The 20,809-nt window shown below is 44.9% G+C and overlaps 1 protein-coding gene across 1 annotated transcript; it reads right to left on the bottom strand.

The window, feature by feature from the left end:
* Window positions 1-989: 989 nt before the first annotated feature.
* HSPA9 (heat shock 70kDa protein 9 (mortalin)) lies at window positions 990-20,389 on the bottom strand. The gene is made up of 16 exons (XM_010022117.1): window positions 20,337-20,389; window positions 18,977-19,064; window positions 18,590-18,771; window positions 17,965-18,089; window positions 16,351-16,424; window positions 16,156-16,262; window positions 15,200-15,362; window positions 14,458-14,550; window positions 12,694-12,903; window positions 10,035-10,262; window positions 9,149-9,253; window positions 7,964-8,081; window positions 5,693-5,787; window positions 4,023-4,115; window positions 2,209-2,349; window positions 990-1,400 (listed from the first exon to the last, which is right to left on the bottom strand). The coding sequence occupies exons 2-16, from the start codon at window positions 18,995-18,997 to the stop codon at window positions 1,341-1,343; spliced, it is 1,815 nt and encodes a 604-aa protein (XP_010020419.1). The 5' UTR covers window positions 18,998-19,064; window positions 20,337-20,389; the 3' UTR covers window positions 990-1,340.
* Window positions 20,390-20,809: the final 420 nt, after the last annotated feature.

Genomic DNA, 20,809 nt, shown 5'->3' with positions numbered 1-20,809 from the left:
ACTTCGGTGGCCTAGACTGACCAAAAGGGAAGCTGCTTCCAGTCCTTCTTGCTAGGACTGTTGGGGAGAGTGCAGTGGCTAAAGCCTTGGGCCCATCCATAACTTGAAGGAGGTTGCAGAATTAGGACATGGAACCTTCCCTAATAGTTTCTCTTATTAAGGAAACTGTCTAGAGTGCCAGGAAGCATAATCCTTTCCTCCCTTCTATCTGAGCTATCAGGACAAACTAGCTGTAAACTTTGCAGTCAATTACACGCACAGAGTAACAGAAGGGGAGCAAAAGGAGAAAGAGAAGTACTATTATGGAAAGAAAACTGCACCTCCTTGGAAGATTTGGTTGCTACAAGCAGCAGTGGGCAACTGCTGATCCGAGTCTGTGTCAGAAGGTTGAATCTGAGCACAAAGTGCCTCAAGATGAAGTCCCACAGCTACAGCCCATCACAACAGGGCTCCCAGGCAGCTGTAGGAGGCACAGTGGTGACACTCACAGAAGGGACAGACACCAACCTGCCACCAACACCTTCTTTGTACCTTCTTTTTGTACATGAACAAAGCTGACTGCCTGCTCCCCTCAGGAGCATTCAGGCAGTTACCATGCTAGTGCTCTCCATCAAAGGCCAGGATACCAAGAACTCCATGTTGGACACTTTTCTGCTTTTATTTAAAAAAAATCCAGAATGGATCCAGTAACAGTTTTATTATCAAGGAAATTGTTTTACCATAAGCAGAGAACAGACACAGGATGGAGCAGAAGGCTCAGACAAGCAATGTATTAACTTCCACAAAGCCTCTTTCATAAGAAATGATGCTACAAGCTAAGTTTGAAGCAACCCCTCTCCTTCCAAAGAAGGGCACTAGCCTAGCTGCAGCTCTGAATGTTCTCTAGCAATGGAACCAGCCTCATCACTGCTGCTCACGGGCCTCACCATCTGCTCCCAAGTACTCACATCCACAAGCAGGGTCCATGCTGGTTTTCCTCTCCTCCCAGTTCCAGCAGGACTTCCATCTTGCTTTCAATTTAGTGACATGGTTTCCAGACTTAAGAGATCAGATTTAATACACCATTGTGGCAAGTATCAGAAATATATGATTAGCGAGTCCCCAGGTGCCTCGGTGGAGACCTAACTTTGTCTGGCATGAATTAATTTTCATCAAGTGACAATTTACCTAGCAGACACATCACTAAGTTTATACATTAAAGAATTTTATATATAGAATACTGCAAAAACACAGTAAGTCTGAATTCTGCCCATTGCTGCTCAGGAAGGTCCCTTCTCTCCCAAGCGTCAAGAAAAATCAACCTCTTCTTCATACTCTAGTCAAGGCAAGACAGAGACTTCTTATTGCTTCTCTTCCTTCTGATCCCCTGGACTTCCAGAACCCTCTCGTTCAGAGGCCATCTGTGAAAGAGTTGGTTTATTAGTCGAGGTAACAACATAATGCTTCTCCTAGACTTTTTTTCCCCTAGGTAGCTGCTTAGGTCAGTTCTAGACTGAAGAAACCCTTCCTTCAGTGAAAAGGGTGACTGTCCACTAGAGAACAGAAACAATCTTCATCTCTGCATGACTTACTACAAAGACATTATTTTTCCATTCTTGATGCTTTCCCAGTGGATGTAATGGGCTTACACTGCAGCACTGAACATCTTCAGTTTGACATCAGAAAAGCAGCTTTCCACAGCAAGGACAGCTTAGCGCCACCAAGGTCAGCCGGGCAGCGCGTGCTGCTGCTGCCACCCTGGGAGGCTCCCCTGGGCACCAGGGCTCAAACTGGGCACCTGTCATGGGGATGGAGACTGGGAATGAAACCCTGTTGGCTTTACTACCGTAATTTAGGCAGACTGAACAGGAAACCTGTTTTACAGGCATCCTTAAAGTAAGCCCAGGAGTTACTTTACTTCCTTAGGCACCCTACACACTTAGGGGAAAGACCCGCCTGTGCTCTTGATGCTCCTATTGGGAGCTTCCAGCACTTTCCCGTGTAACACTATACAGTAATATCACACACTGCTTGGGACGCAGGATGGCCAAGCCTTCATGCCTTCAACCCTACCTGACCACCTGCAGCTGCTCTGGCAGCAAGTGACACCCACAGGGAGCTGCGCTGAGACTCGGTACTACCTCCAAGTGCAGCTTGAACTGACATGTCTGGTGTTCCAACCCACTCCTCCCATCTGAGGGCTATAAGATGGAAGGACCATGAACCCACCTTCTTGTATGCCATTTCAAAGAGCTTCAGGGAAGCCTGCTGCAGGCTGGTTGCTGCCTGCCTGATGTTTTCTCCTGTTTCAGTATCTTTACGAGCCAGAAGTTCCCTCATTTTAGCAATTTCTTCCTTTAATTTGTTGCACTGCAAATAGGACACAGAAACCATGATGAAATCCTGCATTTTGCTCACTGTTGTTTCACACACCTACTGGCCACAGCAAAACTACCATTTCTGTTTGCCAGAAGCCATGAAATTAAGTCTCAGTCTGAGCCATACGGTCTGCAGGGACTACGACTGTGCTCAGTTCCCAATGGGCACCTGTCCACATCACTAAATGTGCCACAGTTGGCATTAATCGGTCCCCTTGTTTGCTGTCTCAGCAGAGGTGCCAAGGACAGAAAGCCCTGCAGAGAGAGAACAGCCCGCCAAGGAGGAGAGCTGCTCTCCCTGGCACACCTCACCAGTGCATCAGTCAGCCCAGGAGCCAGGCTAAAGGGAAAAGAAAGCTGGTTTTCAGCTATATTTAAGGCACTGTCAGAAAGCCAACGCATAAGGCTGTTTGCCACCCTGTTTAATCCCTTTGTTGCACGTGGGAGAAGGAGCAGAGAGACAAACCAAAGCAATACGCTCTCCTCCAGCCCCTGCAGCCATCTGCCAAAGCCTCCCCGTGGTCTGGCAGGTCTGTCAGCCTGGCACGCTGCAAGGGGCAGGCTGGAGAAGGCAGGTTACTGGGGGACAGCTCTGCAGCAGTGCTTGCTCAGCAGCTCCCAGTCAAACCGTGGGCAGAGCTCTTACACAGACCCACAGGAAGGGGAATGCCATCAATGCCTTCTGTGTCAGGCCACATCTCCACCCAGACAGCACAGGGTGTCTTCCAAGCACTGCTACCTGCTTTGCCTTTATATAGGGCTGAATACCCCTAAACAATCCTTGCAGTCCCTGCAGGGAACAGAAACTTAGACTCTGTGATGCTGTGAGAGAAAACGCACGTGATCATAATCTCAGTCAGCCAATATCCATCCTAGAGAAAGAAGTTGGGCTGAAAAACAGCATTTAAACTGATCAGAGGCTACTTACCAATAAACTATAATCCTGTTCCCTCAAATGCCTCACATCGCCCCTCAGAGCCCTTTCATTCTGCTTCTGAGAGTTGTTAATCTGAAGACTGTGCACTCTGTTTTAAACTTGGCTTTTGAAATTCATAATGCAGATATTAAACTGTCACTTAGAGGTGTAAAAAGCACCCTCTTGATACCAAATATCCACTTCACTCCAACTGAATTAAAGTTGAAGTGGATTTGCATCACCTCTGAGTTCTTGGGTCCTGTGTATGTACAACTGGGACCACACAGACCCTTTGCCTTTGTGCCTCTGCTAATACCCACGTAGACACTGTTCATCAACTCCAGCTTTTGAGAGAAACTCTCCTCTTGCACAGGCTACAGTACAGCTCTTATCAAACCACCACAAGGCCAAGCCAAGGACATAATTCACACACAAATCTTTCAGTAACAGCTTCCCAGGCTCTCAGATCTTCAGTGACACTGAACTCGCGCTTTGAAATAGGGTATTTGCTCTTATCTAAACCACGCTGTTCTGAGCATGTCCTTACACCCTCCCATCAGCCATGCTCACCCCACCCATCAAGTGCAAAAAGCAGAATTCACTGACTTTGCTTTGTGCTGTCTTTCCATGGCACGGAAATAGGCAGAGTTGGTGCTGCCAGTCATAGCCATGAGTTAAGTGAGAGTTTGAGCAAAGACTTAGTAAGGAATCTTACCTCCTTTACCATTTCAGGATCAGAACCTACCTACCTCATCTGCTGGCAGCTGGTCCTTGAACTCCTCCATCTTAGACTCTGTATCGTGGATGATGCCTTCAGCCATGTTTACAGCTTCCACACGTTCCTGGGTAAGAGAGCTCGTAAGGGCCTGCTGCACTCACCACTGGAGACACAAGCTATGTACGTGACAGCTGATATTTCTTTCCCCAAACTGCCAACCTCCATTCTAATTCCCACCCAGGATCCTTCTTAATGGCAAGGAGAAATGCAAGCGAAGCTTATCTGGATGTATTCTGGCACCAGAAAGCCCAAACAGGCAGTCTGTGCAAGCCAGTCCTCATGCTTTCACACTCAAACTCACTTCTCTGGAAGTAGAAGCAAACTAATGCAGCATGACTGCTGTCACACTGAAAAAGCCAGCAACTGCAGAGCCAGCACAGCTCTCTCTGCTCTGCTCCTCAGGAAAGCACAAAGCTTCTGGTAAATAAGCTTCTTCAGCAACGAGGGCACTAGAGACAACTAAAACTGGATTATTGTATTCATATCCCCTTATTGCAAGTGCTTGTAGCATCTCAACAGTGGAAAAACCCCACTGTGCTAGATAACAAATATCAGCTCCATCTAACCTACAACTGCTAATAAGCCAGTGCTTTGTGGCTGTAGGGGTTCAGAAACAAGAAGATGCTGCTTCATGTGAATTTATTCCATGCACTCTCCCCTTCGGTCCTCTTCTGATCCCTTCAGCACTGCAGGAGATATTTACACCACTGCCTGAATGCCTCAGGCAGGTTTCTACAGGTCAGGAGAACACAAAGTTGATGAATCCAGTGTGCCAGCTTTAGCAAATGTTAAACATACACTGGTGCCATATCCCAGAGCAGGCCTGTCTTGTGTCTGCTTAAAAATCAGTGCTCTATATTTAGTAGCATAATTCATTAGCATTAACCTCATTAAACCAATTAGTTTCAACCATTAATCCTTTGTATATCACAGGTTCAGTCACTCAGTCATGGCAAGTGTCAGTCTTTTCTTGACCAAGTCAGTGAGGCTTTCAAACCCCTCTTGATGGCTCCACCTGCACTGAGGGCAACTGCTGTGCTCAGATGAATACAGCAGTCGAGATGCACAGTGAGACTTTGAGCACTAAGTAAAGCAGCTTCCCACTTACAAAGAGGCTGAGGTGCAGCGTTGCTTGGCAGGTTGTATAAATTAAGCTTTAAAGTCAAATCTCAGAGAAAGTAGGTTAAATGTCCCCATACTGCCTCCATTAAATGGAACATCACTGTGAGAGCCCAGCTGCAGCAGGCTAGCTTCAAATCAACAGTCAAGATAACAGGCAGTTGGACAGTGAAGAGCACTGATGACAAAAAGCATAACTAGATCTGCAAAGCTCTTTGCTATGAGTAATAGGCAGGTGAGTCTGCTTACTGCTGCCTCCACATCCCAGGAATTCTTCAGGGAGGAATTAAAGTGCTAGTCAAAAAGGGCAAGCTACCCAACCCACACCCAAGATCCAAATGCCCCTGCATAAGCCGTATTGCATCTCTGGAGTGTAAACGGAATATAAGGAAGCAGATATTCAGGTAACAGCTCAACACTATCCAATCCAGAGCCTGCAGCTCCTTCAAAGGCAGGCAGTTAATGGCACAGAATGGCAATAACCAGCAGGTACCCACTAGCTGGAGGGTACCAGAACTTTACCTTCCTTCGCCTGTCTTCCTCTGCATATTTCTCTGCATTCTTCACCATGTTCTCAATTTCATCTTTGCTAAGGCCGCCAGAAGACTGGATAACAACTGCATTAGAGAAGAAGCATTAATAATGTCCTCTCATCTTTGAGGAAAGGAAGTTATTTCCCAAAACCTCTCAACAGCAGCAGTTTTGCTCAGGGACTCTGCACCCGTGAAGACCTCCTGGGAGTACAAAGACAGCCTTTGAAGAGGCAGTGATGCTGCTGGCAAGATAAAAGCCTAACATCTTAGATCTATGAACTCTCCAGCTCTGCCCACTGGTCTGCAAATCACTTTGACCATTCTTCAGTCCTCCTGGAAAGTGCATGTGCACACAAAGCCCCCCAGACCAAAGGGGCACTCCAGCAGGTTAAACCCACAAAACTAATAAAACCCCAACCAGCAACAAAAATCCAAACAGAAGGAATTGTTTTACAAGGGCACAGAGACTCCTTTCACTGTTGAAAAGCAGCCCAGGCTAGTAGCAGGATAAGACAACACTCCCCACCCAGCTCCTCACACTGCCCTTAAGCGAGCATAGTGTGATTCTATGGGCAGGCTCTTAACACCCTCCCCCTTTTTAACTCCTCCATTAGTGCCAAAAAATACAGTCTAGATTTAAGCTAATTTCTGCAGTAAAGCATAATTTCATTGCAAAAGAGAGGACCAACACCCAGGATATCACAAAGTCCAAAAAAGGATGTATCAAGAACCTTATTAGAAGTTTTCTACATAGTATTTGTCAGTGGTACATAACCCTGAATAAAGTCATACACACACGTTTCCTTTGGGTGCAGATGTGGGATGAGCAGCTCAGCTTTATAATTAGGACCACGTCTGCATACAAGGAGGCAGCTAAAAAATCCTGGTTGCCTAATATCAGGAGATGTTTATTCAGAGGTAAAAGGCTGCCACCCATCAGAAACGTACAAGGAAATCAAAGTAACAAGCAGTGTAGGTTTGGTAATAGATTTCTGCCAAAAGCCTGGCAGCATGCTGAAGAGCAGCATATACCTTCCCAGTTTGAGGCACAAGAGATTATTCTGTATCAGGGGAATCTACAAATGGTTCCAATGAATGTTCTGAGCCCACAACAGAGCTCTAGAAAATGTCAGCTACCATTACCCCAGAACACTGGGCCTAACATTTCACTGTACTACAGAGCAAAGTATAGTAATAGCTTCAAGTCCCCAAGCCCCCTGCCATTTAGAGATGTTGCCAGCCTAAATGGCTGAAAACGAACAATGTGGTTAGGCAAAATACCTGCTGCTTCAGAATACCTGGATTTCAACTCCTCTGTGATGGAGTAATTAGAAACAAAACAGGGTCTTGGCACAGGGCTGATATGCTCATCTGTATGTGCCATGGCTTGAATTCAACTGAGATCTTCCTAATTTGATTTCTTTCTTAAAAGCTGGCCCCTTCATGCAGGCAGCCACAAACAGACAGCAATCTCTTGTTGCATTAGCAGAGGGCATTCCTAAAGGAGCAGCATGCCCAGGAGCACAGCTTGAGAACTTGTACAAGGTGCTGGATTCCCAAACCTTGATCTCTGTCTCTTCAGGATAACGTAGGGCAGAATGTCATTGCACCAAGCTCCCCAGTGACACAGGAAACCCAGTAAGGCAGCAGGAGCCCTACTCCACAAGCACCTCTGGGGACTGAGGCACAGCTGATCCCTACAGGGAACCCCAGAGGCCAATTTCAGCAAAGACTGCTTCAGCCATCACAGCAGACAGCAAGGCCAAGAAAGGACCGTCACAAGTGCAAAATGACTTGGACTGTGGTAAAACTCTGCCAGCAAGGACTTCCTTAGTAAAGGCAGATGCATATTCTGCCTAAGCATCCATCAGTGGCAGTCTGACAGCAGGCTAACAGAGTGCTATGTGTTTACAGAAGCTTTACTTCCTTGAAATGAAATTACAGGTCAATTGTCACTTCTTCCTTTCTCTAGTTTTTTCCCTAGTTTTGCAGTAAGCCTTTGCTCCCCTTCCAGGAAGCACTAAGGCTAAAGTGACTTCAACCACATCTATGCTACGCTGGCAACAGATTGCTTGTGTCATCCTTACCCTTAATCAAGTAACATGCTGCACAGTCCCCACTCCTGGCATCTGGGATGCCCATCAAGGCAGCACCTTTGGAGTCACCCAGTGTTCCCCTCAGTGCCCAGCATGCTATGGCACCATCACTGCTCCGCACCCTTCCTCCTCCTCCTCCCTAGGCAGCATCCCAGAGCACTTACTCTGCTGTTCACGGCCAGTGCCTTTGTCCTTGGCTGACACATGAACGATACCGTTAGCATCAATGTCAAAAGTGACCTCAATCTGGGGCACTCCACGTGGTGCTGGAGGAATCCCAACCTGAGAGCAAAAAGTACTTTGTCATTAGATCCCACATGAACATGAGCTCAAGGTATGAGGCTCCAAGGCTGGGCAAGTTATCTTGGTGATCTGTCAGCTGAATCACAGACTGGTTTGGGTTGGAAAGGACCTTAAAGCTCACCCAGTTCCAACCCCTGCCACAGGCAGGGACATCTTCCACTAGAGCAGGTTGCTCAGATCAACTATTAACTAACCCTCAGAGCCAAATCCTCTACATACGTGTTGGCATCATGTGGTGATTGTAGTATTTTGACTGATTTAACAGGATACGGATTTCTACCCAGGACAAGTGCACAGAAACCACAAGAGGTAGCCCCAGGTTTGGTTTCAAGGTGAAACAGGTTCTGCTTCATTGCTAAATAAGCCCCTCTTCCATGGACATAGCTGGATGTTCTACTTCCTCAGTTACGGACATAAACCAACTACCTCTGAGGCAACCATTTTAAGAGTGACAGGCAGTACAGCCTCCTTCAAAAGTGCAAAAGAAAAGGCAAGGCCCTTTCTTTTTGTGGGGCTCTTCCTATCAACAGGAAGTTTGGACAAACAGTTATAATGGTGCCAAACTTTGCCAACACTTACCAAACCAATTCTGTGTAAGGAGACAGGCAGCCACAGTTCCAGGCTAGAAATGGGCTATCCTGGGGACTGCAGGTATCATAGAGCCTGCTCCAAGTCTTGCCTTTGCAACACCAGAGAAGGCCAGCATTCAGGTTATCTGCTGCACAGGCCTACAGAGCTCTTTGTGCCCAGAAGTAAAGAAAGACAGCCCTTTTAGTTGACCAGGCCCTCATGCTGCAGTAGACCCTGTGCCACATAAGACTACTGAGAAATATTTGAGCTCCATGTTAAATGCTGGTTGCTCTCCTCCTGTTGAAAGGCTGTCCCAGAACTAGGCTATGCCTTAAGAAGCTGCTTTTTTACTACAAACAGGGTCAAGTGCCTTCTGTAAGATGACTCTGCCTCAACATTGTCTTCAGGGGTCAGCTGAAATAGAGAAGGCTCTGAAAGTCAAGCCTAAGGTCATGAAGACTGAGTAGCCAACGTACCAATGTGAACTGGCCAAGAAGTTTGTTGTCACTAGCCATCTCTCTCTCTCCCTGGCATACTTTAATCTCCACTTGTGTTTGCCCATCAGCAGCTGTGGAAAACACCTATGGAAAAGAAACAGAAAGTTACGGGATAGTTAGTAAATTGCAACACATGAACTGATGCAGTTAGAAGCTGACTAAACAAGAAATGAAGAGAAGCTACTTGGAAGAGAGAAAGAATCATTACATACTTGTTTTTCCCCTGTTCCTCTGACAAAACACTGAGGCATCAAGACTTGCAACAGCCAAACTCATTGGCATTTTGTCCTACATGCACTTGAGCACACAGACTGGCCACGCCACACCACCAGTAGGCTCCAGTGGCAGGCAGCCAGCCACGTTTCCCTCGACACAGCCCCACACCCCAGACAGAACCAAGGTTATCAGTCACAGCACACACCAGCAGAGCCAGACAAGGCAAAGAAAGGATCACACCCAAGTCTACTAGGGCTGTACAAAACAGGGGAAAAAGTAATCCCTTCAAGGCATGCAGCCCAAGAAAGGTGGTCTCAAAGGAGCGTGGTGCTCAGTTACAGAAGGTCTCCACACAATTCTTCTTCAGAATGATGTGTTGACAGTTAACATCATGGCACACAGACTGCAACCCTGACCAAGTCACAGACATCCTGAGGTACACTGGTACACGTTAACTCAACTCACCTCTCCCTCTTGGGCACACTAATCATCACAGACACTCAGTGGCTGGCATTAAACCCAATTTCTGTGCCGTTTTTCCTTGCTGGATGAGGAGGAAACAAGACTATCTACTGGGATGATTTGGGCAGCCTTCACTAGGTGTTTGAGACCACCACAAAAGACCCACCCATCTAGAGTCAAGTTGTACCTGGCTCTTCTTTGTTGGTATGGTAGTATTCCTGTTGATGAGCTTTGTGAAGACACCTCCCAGTGTCTCAATCCCCAAGGAGAGGGGAGTTACATCCAGCAGCAGCACGTCAGTAACGTCACCAGCTAACACACCACCTTGAATAGCTGCACCAATAGCAACAGCTTCATCGGGATTAACAGCTTTGCTAGGAGCACGGCCAAACAGATCCTGTACAGTCTGCTGCACCTGAATGGAGAGAAAGCACAGCTCAGATGAAGAGTGAACCATCACCACTCAGTGCTGTGGCCACATGAACATGCCACCTTGGCTAAAGGTTTGAATCTTTATGCTTCTGCTGCCACATAACCCTGTGGCACATCAAAGACACCAAGCTTCAGGTTTGGAACTGTTCCCTAATTCCTCATCTTCCACGCACCCTGTTAAATACACTCATTTCAGTCTAGACAACCCCTTCTCTGAGGATGTGCTTGCTATCTAGTTTGCCAGCTGCAAGTTAACCTACATCAGTCCTTTCACTAGCCAAGAAGGGATCTTATCAAGCAGGAGTCAAGGACTGCTCCTCGGAAGCGTGTACAAGCCAACATTGGGCAGAACAGAGCTGCCAAGGACAGGACAGCTGTGGAGGCAGAGCACAGGGAAGGTAAAACACACACAGAGCAGAAGGATGGTTCATCTTGTTTGTGTGTAATAAAGGGGAGGGGGAAAAATTAAAAGGAAAACGTACGAAGTGCACTATTTTCAAACTTTTTACTTAATGGGCTTGTTTCACCAGAAGTAGATTTGCTACATTTGCTGAGCTCTGTTATTAGCTCTGCCCTTTTGGCTGGATGTGCTCATGATTGCAACAGACCTACTAGCGAAGTGTCTAGAAGGGAACGCAGGCAGGTGTCTGCAGGAGAGCACAGCTCAGTAGTCCACTCCTCTGCCTTGCAAGAGGAAGGTGTGGGACTTGGTTCCCCCTCACAGCTTCCCTCTTCTTCAAGTACACTTGTCAGGCACATGTGGCACAGGTGAGCCTGGAAAACTGCTGTAAGCAGAAGTCCAGCTCCTCTGCAGTTAAGCCAAGAAGCATCTGCTGAGAGTGTTCATTACAGAAGAAGACACTTTCTGTATCAGCATATAATTAAGTGCAAGTCTTTCCCTCTAGAGGCACATTTTACAGTATGAAAGAAACATTACTTCTAACCACCCACTGTACGTTTCCTGGAGCAGTGGCCACGTGAGTGCTCCAAAGAAGGCACATCCAACTCCTACCAGGGGGAAATGAACACAGCGTACACAGAGAAGACTCTGTGCAATGCATCAGCACTGCTTTGGAGCCAGAGCTGTAACTACAGGCACTCAGGAACGCCTGATGTAAGCTCAAAGCCACAGATGCCAGGGGTTAAAAATAAGGGGTAAAAAAGTAAAAATAATAATAATACAAAATAAAGTCAGTATTTAAGCACTGTCTTTCACCCCCAAAGAATACACTATGTTTCAGGGAGGGCTTTCCCACTTCCAGAAGTGTTTTTCAGCACTTTATATGCAGCTAACTATGCCATTTTTCCCTTATCCAGCTGGAACAGCAGGGACTTCAAGGAAGTATAGCATAGTTACGCCACGTGAGCTTTGGCCAGAGCAGCAGCTTCTGTTTATCTTGGTTCCCCTGCCTGGTGACTTTCTGCACACAGTAATATCACCTCCAGCCACCAGGCTCATTTAACACAGGGAGGAAAAAACCCGACCACCAAACACAAATCAACCCCAAGCAGGACCACGTGCACACCTACTATCCCAGAAAAGGACCTGCAAACCACAAATCTTAACAGCAAGCAACCCAAGCCTGACAAATCCCTATGGAACGAGATTTTGATGATCTCTGCAACAAAGGACAAGCCGTATCCTTGAAGGGAGCAGTGTACACACACGTTCAGCTCTGACTCCAGCAGAGCTAAGCAGCAGTCTGTACTGCTATGAACAAGAATAGTAAATCACTGGCAGACAGCACCTTACCTGCAAGATGGTGCATGTCTGCAGAGCAAGCTTCTAGATTACCTGTTGGTGCTTACTGCCACAGAATACAAGGGCCATGTGTTAGGTAACAAGCGTGTGGAACAGCCAGTTAAATATGCTTGACAAGACCCAGCCTCAAACAGGCAGCTGAGTATGTGCAACCAGCAGGTAACAGAGTCATCTTGCTGATGGGACTTGAGCAAAGTGCTCACTGTACTTCACAGCTAGCCATAACTACTCTATACAGGGGAAGAAATCCACTGGAAGGCAAAGATTGTCAATAGGTTATTGTCACTGAAGTGTACCTTTATCACACACTGAAGTCCATAACAAGAGAAGACACCCTGGGTATCTGAATAGTGCTGCTCATGTTCAGTCCACATCAGAAAGCCAAGCTGAATTTTCAACTCCTAATACCTCCCAGTTGTCTTTGTAAAGCGCAACTCAGCCCCCAGATCCAAGCTGAGCCAGTTAAACAGGATGAGAGAGGCCCTTGCCATTCCTTTGATGTGACTACTTAGCACATCTGCTTTGCTCCTGGGGGCCCTCAGCTGCTGGAGCTCTGAAGTTACCAGACTCCCAACTTCTGTTACAGATCACCCCAACAGGAAGCAGTGCGTAGCTGTGCCAGTTCTGCCTCTAAGAGGAACTTATCTCATACCTTTGGCATTCTGGTCATGCCACCGACGAGGATGACTTCACCAATGTCACTCTTGCTGACTTCAGCATCCTGCATGGCTTTCTGGCATGGCGCTACTGTCCTTTTGATCAGATCAGCTACAATGCCCTCAAACTGCGAGCGACTCAGCTTCATGTTCAAGTGCTTTGGTCCAGAGGCATCCATAGTAAGGTATGGCAAGTTGATATCAGTCTGCACAGAAACAGACATGGAGTGAAAACCAGGAATGGAAAATAAAGCAGCTACATACAAGTTTTAGATCAAGTTACAGGTTCTGTTCTGTCTGTATTGAAGCATTCAGGTGTCTGTTCAGCCTGAAGCCCAATCTTTAAGTGGCAGCAGGCATACTTCTATGTTTGATGTTTCAGACAAGTGACAGGAAAATTATTTTGTTGCACATCTCATGGTTACAACTGTTAAGTTCCAATTTTGATACTGTGTTATTTTGAGATCTTTTATTTCTATATCCTTTTCCTTTAGTGCAAAACAAAGACCATCATCAGAGTTCCAGAAGATTTTGCCAAATGACTTAACATTTTGTATAAGGAAAACTACTTGAAAGAAATAATTCATGACTAAATGTTTTCTAAATGCAAATAGCTCATGTTCAACAGCCAGTCCATTGCCATTCAACACATAGTTCACCAGTGCCAGGGACCATAACCCCCACTTCTTATGGCTATTTGTGAATTCACATGCTGGATTTTTAAAGCAAATCTTATACCAAAACCATCTTGTTCAAGTGCTGAGTCATGCTGACAATAGAAGATACTACAAATCAAAGCCATTAAACACATCTATGGTTTAAGCTCTAGAGATTAAGTTTATACAACTTAAACTAAATCCATGTTACTAACTAGGGGTGCACATTCACTTTATAAAGCATGGTCAAAAATACTAGGGGAAATAGGGCCAAAAGCAAGCTGTTTTTCCCTTCCCTGCTGAAGAGTTAAGGAATCCAGTTTTTCCTGGTATGAAAAGACTGCATTTGCCAACTCTTGAGCTAGTAAAACAGAGCCTGCTATGTCTCTGGCAGAACTATGCATCCATTGTGACTGGTCTAAACTTCTTGCTATGAGCTCCCCACTGGCCAACAAAAAGACCACCATAAAAAAAAAATGTTTATTCAGAACCTAGAAACTGGCAGAATCCCCATTTCAATTACTATATAATTGACCTTAATTTCACTTAAGCAAGGCTATTATACCCCCAACTTGCTGCTTCTCCAGCTCCTTATTCAGTAGTGAATAAAAGGACATGCTTAACTGCATTAATATACAAAGTAGATGGAAAAGAAAGAAAGGGGGTGTACATTGCTTATTGTCTGGACAACCCTTCTATAGGCAAATAAGTAAAGATTCTTTATAGAAATTATTTCCTATTAGAAACATTAGCTTTTTCAGTGGAATGAGTAACACCAAGCTTTGGAACTGCTTGCACCCAGCAGTACTAGCTACAGCTATATTCCCTGATGCCCATGCTTCTGAAATACGTAAGTTGGGAACAAGGCCATGTTCCCTGCAAGACTGGAAAACATGGTGCCAGAAGAAAGGCAGAACCCACTAACATTCTCAGCTTCTGACAGCTAACTTCTCCTAAAGTCTTAAAGTGATGCCATTTGATTACATGGAAGCTTGTTCCGCCACCGCAAGAAAAAGCAGCAATTTCATAGACCTTCACAAACAAAAATAATGCAAAACTCAGTGTAAAATACTCCACTGGACTGCTTTGAACCCAGCCACCTACCTGCACAGATGATGAAAGCTCACACTTGGCTTTCTCCGATGCTTCTCTCACCCTCTGAAGGGCCATGTTGTCTTTAGTCAGGTCAACACCCGTCTGAGTGAAAAACAATACGGGTTAAGAGACTCAGCTTTTGCACAGGGGTCATGGAGAGCTTTTCTCTGCTGCAGTTCACCTGCCTATCTCTCTTGACTGTAAAGATGTCTACAGAAATACAGCCAGATATGTGCACTTCTGCTGATCTCTCACTTCCGGCAAATGCATTTAGCATTTCACAAACATATGCTGGCCCTCTACTTTATAAGTGGAGACTACAGATTAAAGCTTGGAAAAGCTGTTCCAACACAGAATATAAAGCGAGAACTGAATTAGCAAAGGAGTTGGAATTACATTTCAGTTTCTGACACTCAACCCTGTATTGTATGCATGGGTGCTGACACATTCAATTGGACCACAGATTTTTATTAACAGAAGCAAGCAGCATGTGTACAAGTTGGTCCTGCTACAGTAGGGGAAAAGAGGCAGGAGTCTTGCTATTCTGTGTTTTCCAGGAGAGGAATACTCCACCTCAAGAAAACAAGTGTAAGAACTGGAAGCCAAGCTAACAGGTGTCTAATACTCTTACATTTCAACTGACAGGTGACTAACCAAGTCCTAATAACTGAAGAAACTTCCCATTCTTCTATAGAAGTTAAGTGGCTTTGAAAAGTATAACACAAGACTGAATTCTGAAGAGACACCTTACCTCTCTCTTGAACTCTTTAACAATATACTGTAGCAAAGCCTGGTCAAAATCTTCTCCACCTAAGAAAGTGTCACCATTGGTGGACTTCACCTCGAAGACTCCCTTCTGGATTTCCAAAATGGAAATATCGAAAGTGCCACCACCCAAGTCATAGACTGCAATACTGCAAGAACAGACACAGAAATACATGACTTTCCAAAGTTGTGTGGCTAGAAAATAACTCTCTTCAGGAGATGAAGTGTGCAGACTTCATTTTGCTGTCCACTAAAGCTAAAAGACTCTCTAAAGACAGCAATAAACAAATGACACAGTGCATGCATTCCTCAAACACTCCACATGGAAGTCTTCTCTGAAAGATGTGCTCCACAGTGCTTAACCTTGCCTATTAGTTCAGAGAGGGCAGCTCCTCCTTCTTCAAAAAGACATGCTCACATGCAGTAACAAGGGCAGGGACACCAGAACCATTTATGATACGTTTTTCAAAATGTGAGGTTTTCACAGCACTATAATCTACATGAGGAATACAAAACCTGTAGCAACCCCCCTGCTTTTGTAGAACCACCCTGGAGGCTGAATGCAGTCAGGAAGAAGATCAAGCTGTAGACACAAGTCACCAAACTTCAGCATACTTCTTGTGCCACACTTCAGCACCAGTGGTGGCAGCCCCTCACCAGGCTGTCCTTAGCCACACCTCTCACTGCTACCAGCAGGTAAGATAATTGACATTCTGCTTTGATAATGAAGTTGTAGCTGCAAGTTATGAACTCACTTTCTTTAACAAGTACGGTTGGCATGAACAGAGGTGACATTACACAGCGCTGACTCACAGCTGTGAGTCTACTCTGGCAGAACTCCAACCACTGATTTTAAAGAACAGAAAGCAGAAGCAGCATTTACAAAGCAAATTACAGCATACTTATTTAAACATAGGGTAGGTGTAATGAATAGGCACTTACACTTTGTCTTCAGACTTGTCCAGACCATAGGCAAGTGCAGCTGCTGTTGGTTCATTAATCACCCTCAAAACATTCAAGCCTGCGATCTGCCCAGCATCTTTTGTAGCCTGAGGAAAAAAAAGAGGAAGAGTGCTGACTACCGAGAGAAACTGAATGCAATTTATAAGCCTCAAAACTTCACAGCTTGGTGAATACCTGTCTCTGAGAATCATTGAAGTAAGCAGGGACTGTGATCACAGCATTCTTTGCAGCATGTCCCAGGTAATTTTCTGCAAGAAAAAGGAGACAAAAAAGAAAGTTACTCTTATAAAATAAGAACACTACCAAACTGTTATTACGTAGTTTGAAATCATTTTCCTGAACTAAAAGCACAACATAGGCTTGCTGCCCAAGAACTTGCTGCTTTGTGGGAAGGTGCAGAAGGAGCCATGCAGGAATGAAGTCCTTCCACGTAACAATGGCAGTTTGTGGGCTTCTGACAAAACAGCAAAGCACCTCTGCAATTCAGTCAGTGACTGGATGCCACTAGTGAGCGAGAACTCATCCTAGAGCTTATCTTTTAAGTGTGTGAAGCTGAAGTTGTTTCCATTTCTTTGGAGTACTCAAGATGTGATACACTTAAAACTTATTCATTTGCACCCTATTATAGAGTATTCTGTCAGTAACATTTACACAGTACAAATAATGTACATGTACTAACTTTATAAGCATTTGAGGTAAGTCAAGAAAAACCTGTATTACACCCTAATTTAAGGTCACAAGTCTTCCTCTATATTGCTTACAAAGCCAGGTCATTCCATACTTGAATTCATGTAGCACCCAGACTACATAAATAGCCTGGCCAATACAGAAAGGCCAATAGATCTAGAGGAAGCAGACCCCTGCTTAAATCAGAGGAACACCATTGTTGGAGTAGGTCAGGTTCATCATATATAAACGTTCCCGTACCACATACTCATATTTTACTCTTGGGTGCAGCTTTAGCTAGAACCCAGGACCCAACTCTGAATACACATTTACCAAAGGAGGTTGTGGAAGGCAATCACTGTCCCTATGTATTATACTCACCTTCCCCAGAACGCAATCAGGAACTGACAAGGAGAAAAAAGAAAATTCTCCAAGCCAATGGATATTTTGCCCTAGTGAAGATCTGAAGCCACCACTGGCTAAGAAGCTATTCAATAAGCCTGACAATCTGGCCCCTTTCTTGATACATATCTAGCAGCTGAATAAGAACGAAGCCACTTAACCCCCTAGCTGTCACAAGCACATGCTCAGCCGCAGCCAGGAAGGCACAAGGACTGCAGCTTACAAGGAAAAGGAGCTCCCCCTTCTGAGTGAATGTGTATGCAATTCAAATTGAGTATCAACTCAATTTGTATGCAATTCTGATACAAGTAAGTTTTAAGTAAAGCACTAACGTGTTGCTAGACATCAGAGATTGAGGTAGGCACTGATCATAGAATCGTGTGAGCTGGAAGAGACCTTAAAACTCACCCAGTTCCAACCCCCTGCCTTTTGACTAGAGCAGTTTGTTCCAAGCTCTGTCCAAGCCAGCCTTGAACACTGCCAGGGATAGGGCAGCCACAGCTTCTCAGGGCAATCTGTTCCAGCATCTCAATGTCTGATCTTTCTTAAGGCTTTTTAACAGCCCATACTTGTCCCCTTCCAGAGTCTGCCCCATGAAGGGTCTGCTACAGCATGACTCCCGTCCCAAAACAGTGCCTTTATGGCTGCAGCCCATTTACCACAGCCCAGCACCAAGGACATACTTGGGCACACAGATGGCAAAGACCAAGCTGTACCAACCTGCAGTTTCCTTCATCTTCATTAGTACGAAGGCACCGATCTGGCTTGGAGAATAGAGTTTCCCATGAGCCTCTACCCAGGCATCACCATTGGAGGCACGGACAATTTTAAATGGAACATTCTTACTGAAAAACAGAAGAATTCCAGAGTCAATTTATCAGACACAGCAACCACCCAGCCATTAGTGTCAGCAGATGAACAGGTACAAATTCTAGACAAAGAACACTGAACTTGCCAACAGCAGCCTCAGATTCAAAGAGTCACGGAAGTACCAATATACTACTCCTGCTACATCGTTCCACCATAAGCCTTAGGTATAATGATACAGCTTTGCTTGTAAACACCCTCAAGAATGAGAAAAGTCTTCTTTGGCAGATGCTGACCATCCCACAGAGCATCAGCAAAGCTTTATTCTTCTTCTCTGAAAGCCTTCAGATAAACAGCCACTAATGTAACCAGATAAGAGTACAGCCCTCAGAATACAAGCAACAAAACTTTGAGACACGAATGTGTAACTACTTCAGCCAGAAGAGGCGTGTATTTCAAAACCTAACAGGTCATGTTACACAGCATTGTTTTGTGTGTTCCTGCTGGGAGTGGAACTGCTCTCCCCCCCTTCACTTACATATCCTTCTTCACTTCAGAATCGTCGTAGCGCCGCCCGATGAGACGCTTGGTGGCGTAGAAGGTGTTGTGGGGGTTAGTTACTGCCTGCCGCTTTGCCGGCATCCCAACCAAGCGCTCGCCATCGCCTGTGAATGCAACGACTGAAGGGGTTGTCCTGGCACCTTCAGAGTTTTCCAGCACCTATGGAAAAAACAGGACAGGGTGTCATCAAAACCAGTGCCTCTGAGAGCACTGAGTTGGACATTCAACTTCCAGGAATGTCCCTGCATGCTGGTCTAGTGGAAGGTGTCCCTTCCCTTGGCAGGGGGGTGGAACTGGTTGAGCTTTAAGGTCCCTTCAACCCAAACCAGTCTGGGATTGCGTGTGGTATTCATTTTTTACTTACTTTTGCTTGCTTTCCTTCCATAACTGCCACGCAGGAGTTGGTTGTGCCCAAATCAATTCCAATAACGGCACCTTTAATTGCTTCTGAGCTGCAAAGCAGATTATGGGAAATACAAAGTTACTACTAAAGGAAAATAACTACATAGCAAAAAACCTTCTAACCTGAACACAGGACAAAGCGATTTTCCACTAGGTGTTGAAGAACACACACTGTAGTCTGAACCAAAGTGTTTGCTGACTTACAGAGGAATTTAAGCTGGTGCCTCTGTTTTCAATCAGATCACCGATAGCTAAATCCTCACTTGTTTAAATAAGCATATAAAATAATATTCTTCACCAGAATAATCTGTACTGCAATATCTCAACATCCCTTAAGAGTTTTGACATAAAGTTATGGCTAATTCTGTCTCTACACAAACAGGACTTGTTTTGGGTTACTTTTGCTGTTCAAACTTGTTTGGAAAAGTTCACCTGGAGTCAAAATGCTAATAATAAATTGTATTGGTTTATTTATCATTGCTTAGCACAAATAGAAGATTACAGAAAGGTTACAAATTACTAAACCCATGCAGGGTTCTTTGAGCCAGAGCCAAAGATAACCATCTACCTGATCCTGAGGAGCAACAAACTCATTCTGGGGAGAGTGGTTCTTGCACAAGACAGGTTTGAACCTTCTCCTCCTCCTTTCTAGGAAGGGTGTATTGCTCCTTCAAGATCAGAAAGAACTCCTGAATAATAGGCCTGCCTTTTAAAAAACCCATGTTCTGGGATGGAGAAAGCATACTGAAGGCAGAGCAGGACCACCTTTATTACCAGGATATCATCATCTCACTCCCCAAGACAGATCCTAACTCGCTCCCTAGGTGGCTCTAACTCCAGTTCAAAGAACCCAAAGCAGTGATCTGTCTCTCTGTGCTAACCAGAACTGGGCAGTCTTCCTAACACAAACAGATCTCCCACTCTGTGTCCTGAATCAGCACCAGCCACGAATCATCTGACTAACTTACACAATTAACTGCTGCTCTTCTCACATTATCTTCCAACAAGTACAATGAGCATCTAAAATGCAGAAGCTGTTTGAAGGTTTTTAAATAAAACCCCTCAACCATCCACATTTTGAGGATGCTGCTGGTGGTGGGAGAAGGGGGGAAATGTAATTCTTAAGCTTCCCTTGGAGAAACAAGACCTAAAGAAACAGCCTTAGAAAACTTATCTGCATAGGTTCTAGTTTTATCTTGATGGTTTTGCTCTGTTAATCCATCTCTGATCCCAATAATCAGTTCTGGTGTCACAAAGAGAGCTATAAACATCAATATATAAATATTAAACAACCAAACATGAAAAAGCAAGCAAATACTCACGCATATTTTCTGCTGGATGCTGCTCTGAGCACATTTTGACTGAGGCCATTCCAGAATGTCTATAAAATAAAGGTGTTCTAATGAAAACTTAGTTTAAACACTGAGTGATCTTCAAGCCAAGACCTTCAAAGGCTGACAACTTCTGAAGCAACATGGTCCTACTGCAGTGTTTTATTTACAACAACTTAAGCACAAACTAAAAAATTAGGATTCAGACTGCCATAAAAAAAAACAATTACTACACTTAACTCATTGTATTACCAGAACCGAGGTATTTCCCTCATACAAAACAGCCTAGGAACATGCTACCAGTCAAAAACAGTCCAGTGAATTAACATTGAACCTTCGTCTCTCAATGAGCAGCAGCAGGTAAACATTAACCCCACTTCTCAAAACTTTATACGTGGTCAGCAAGAAATGGTCCACTATATCCCCTGAAGAACCTGCAGCCAAGATTTTGAGGAAAAAACAAA

This window comes from Nestor notabilis, unplaced genomic scaffold (genome assembly GCF_000696875.1).
Source record: "Nestor notabilis isolate BGI_N333 unplaced genomic scaffold, ASM69687v1 scaffold35839, whole genome shotgun sequence".
Classification (NCBI taxonomy): Eukaryota; Metazoa; Chordata; class Aves; order Psittaciformes; family Psittacidae; genus Nestor; species Nestor notabilis.
This window is presented reverse-complemented; position numbering and strand designations above follow the sequence as displayed.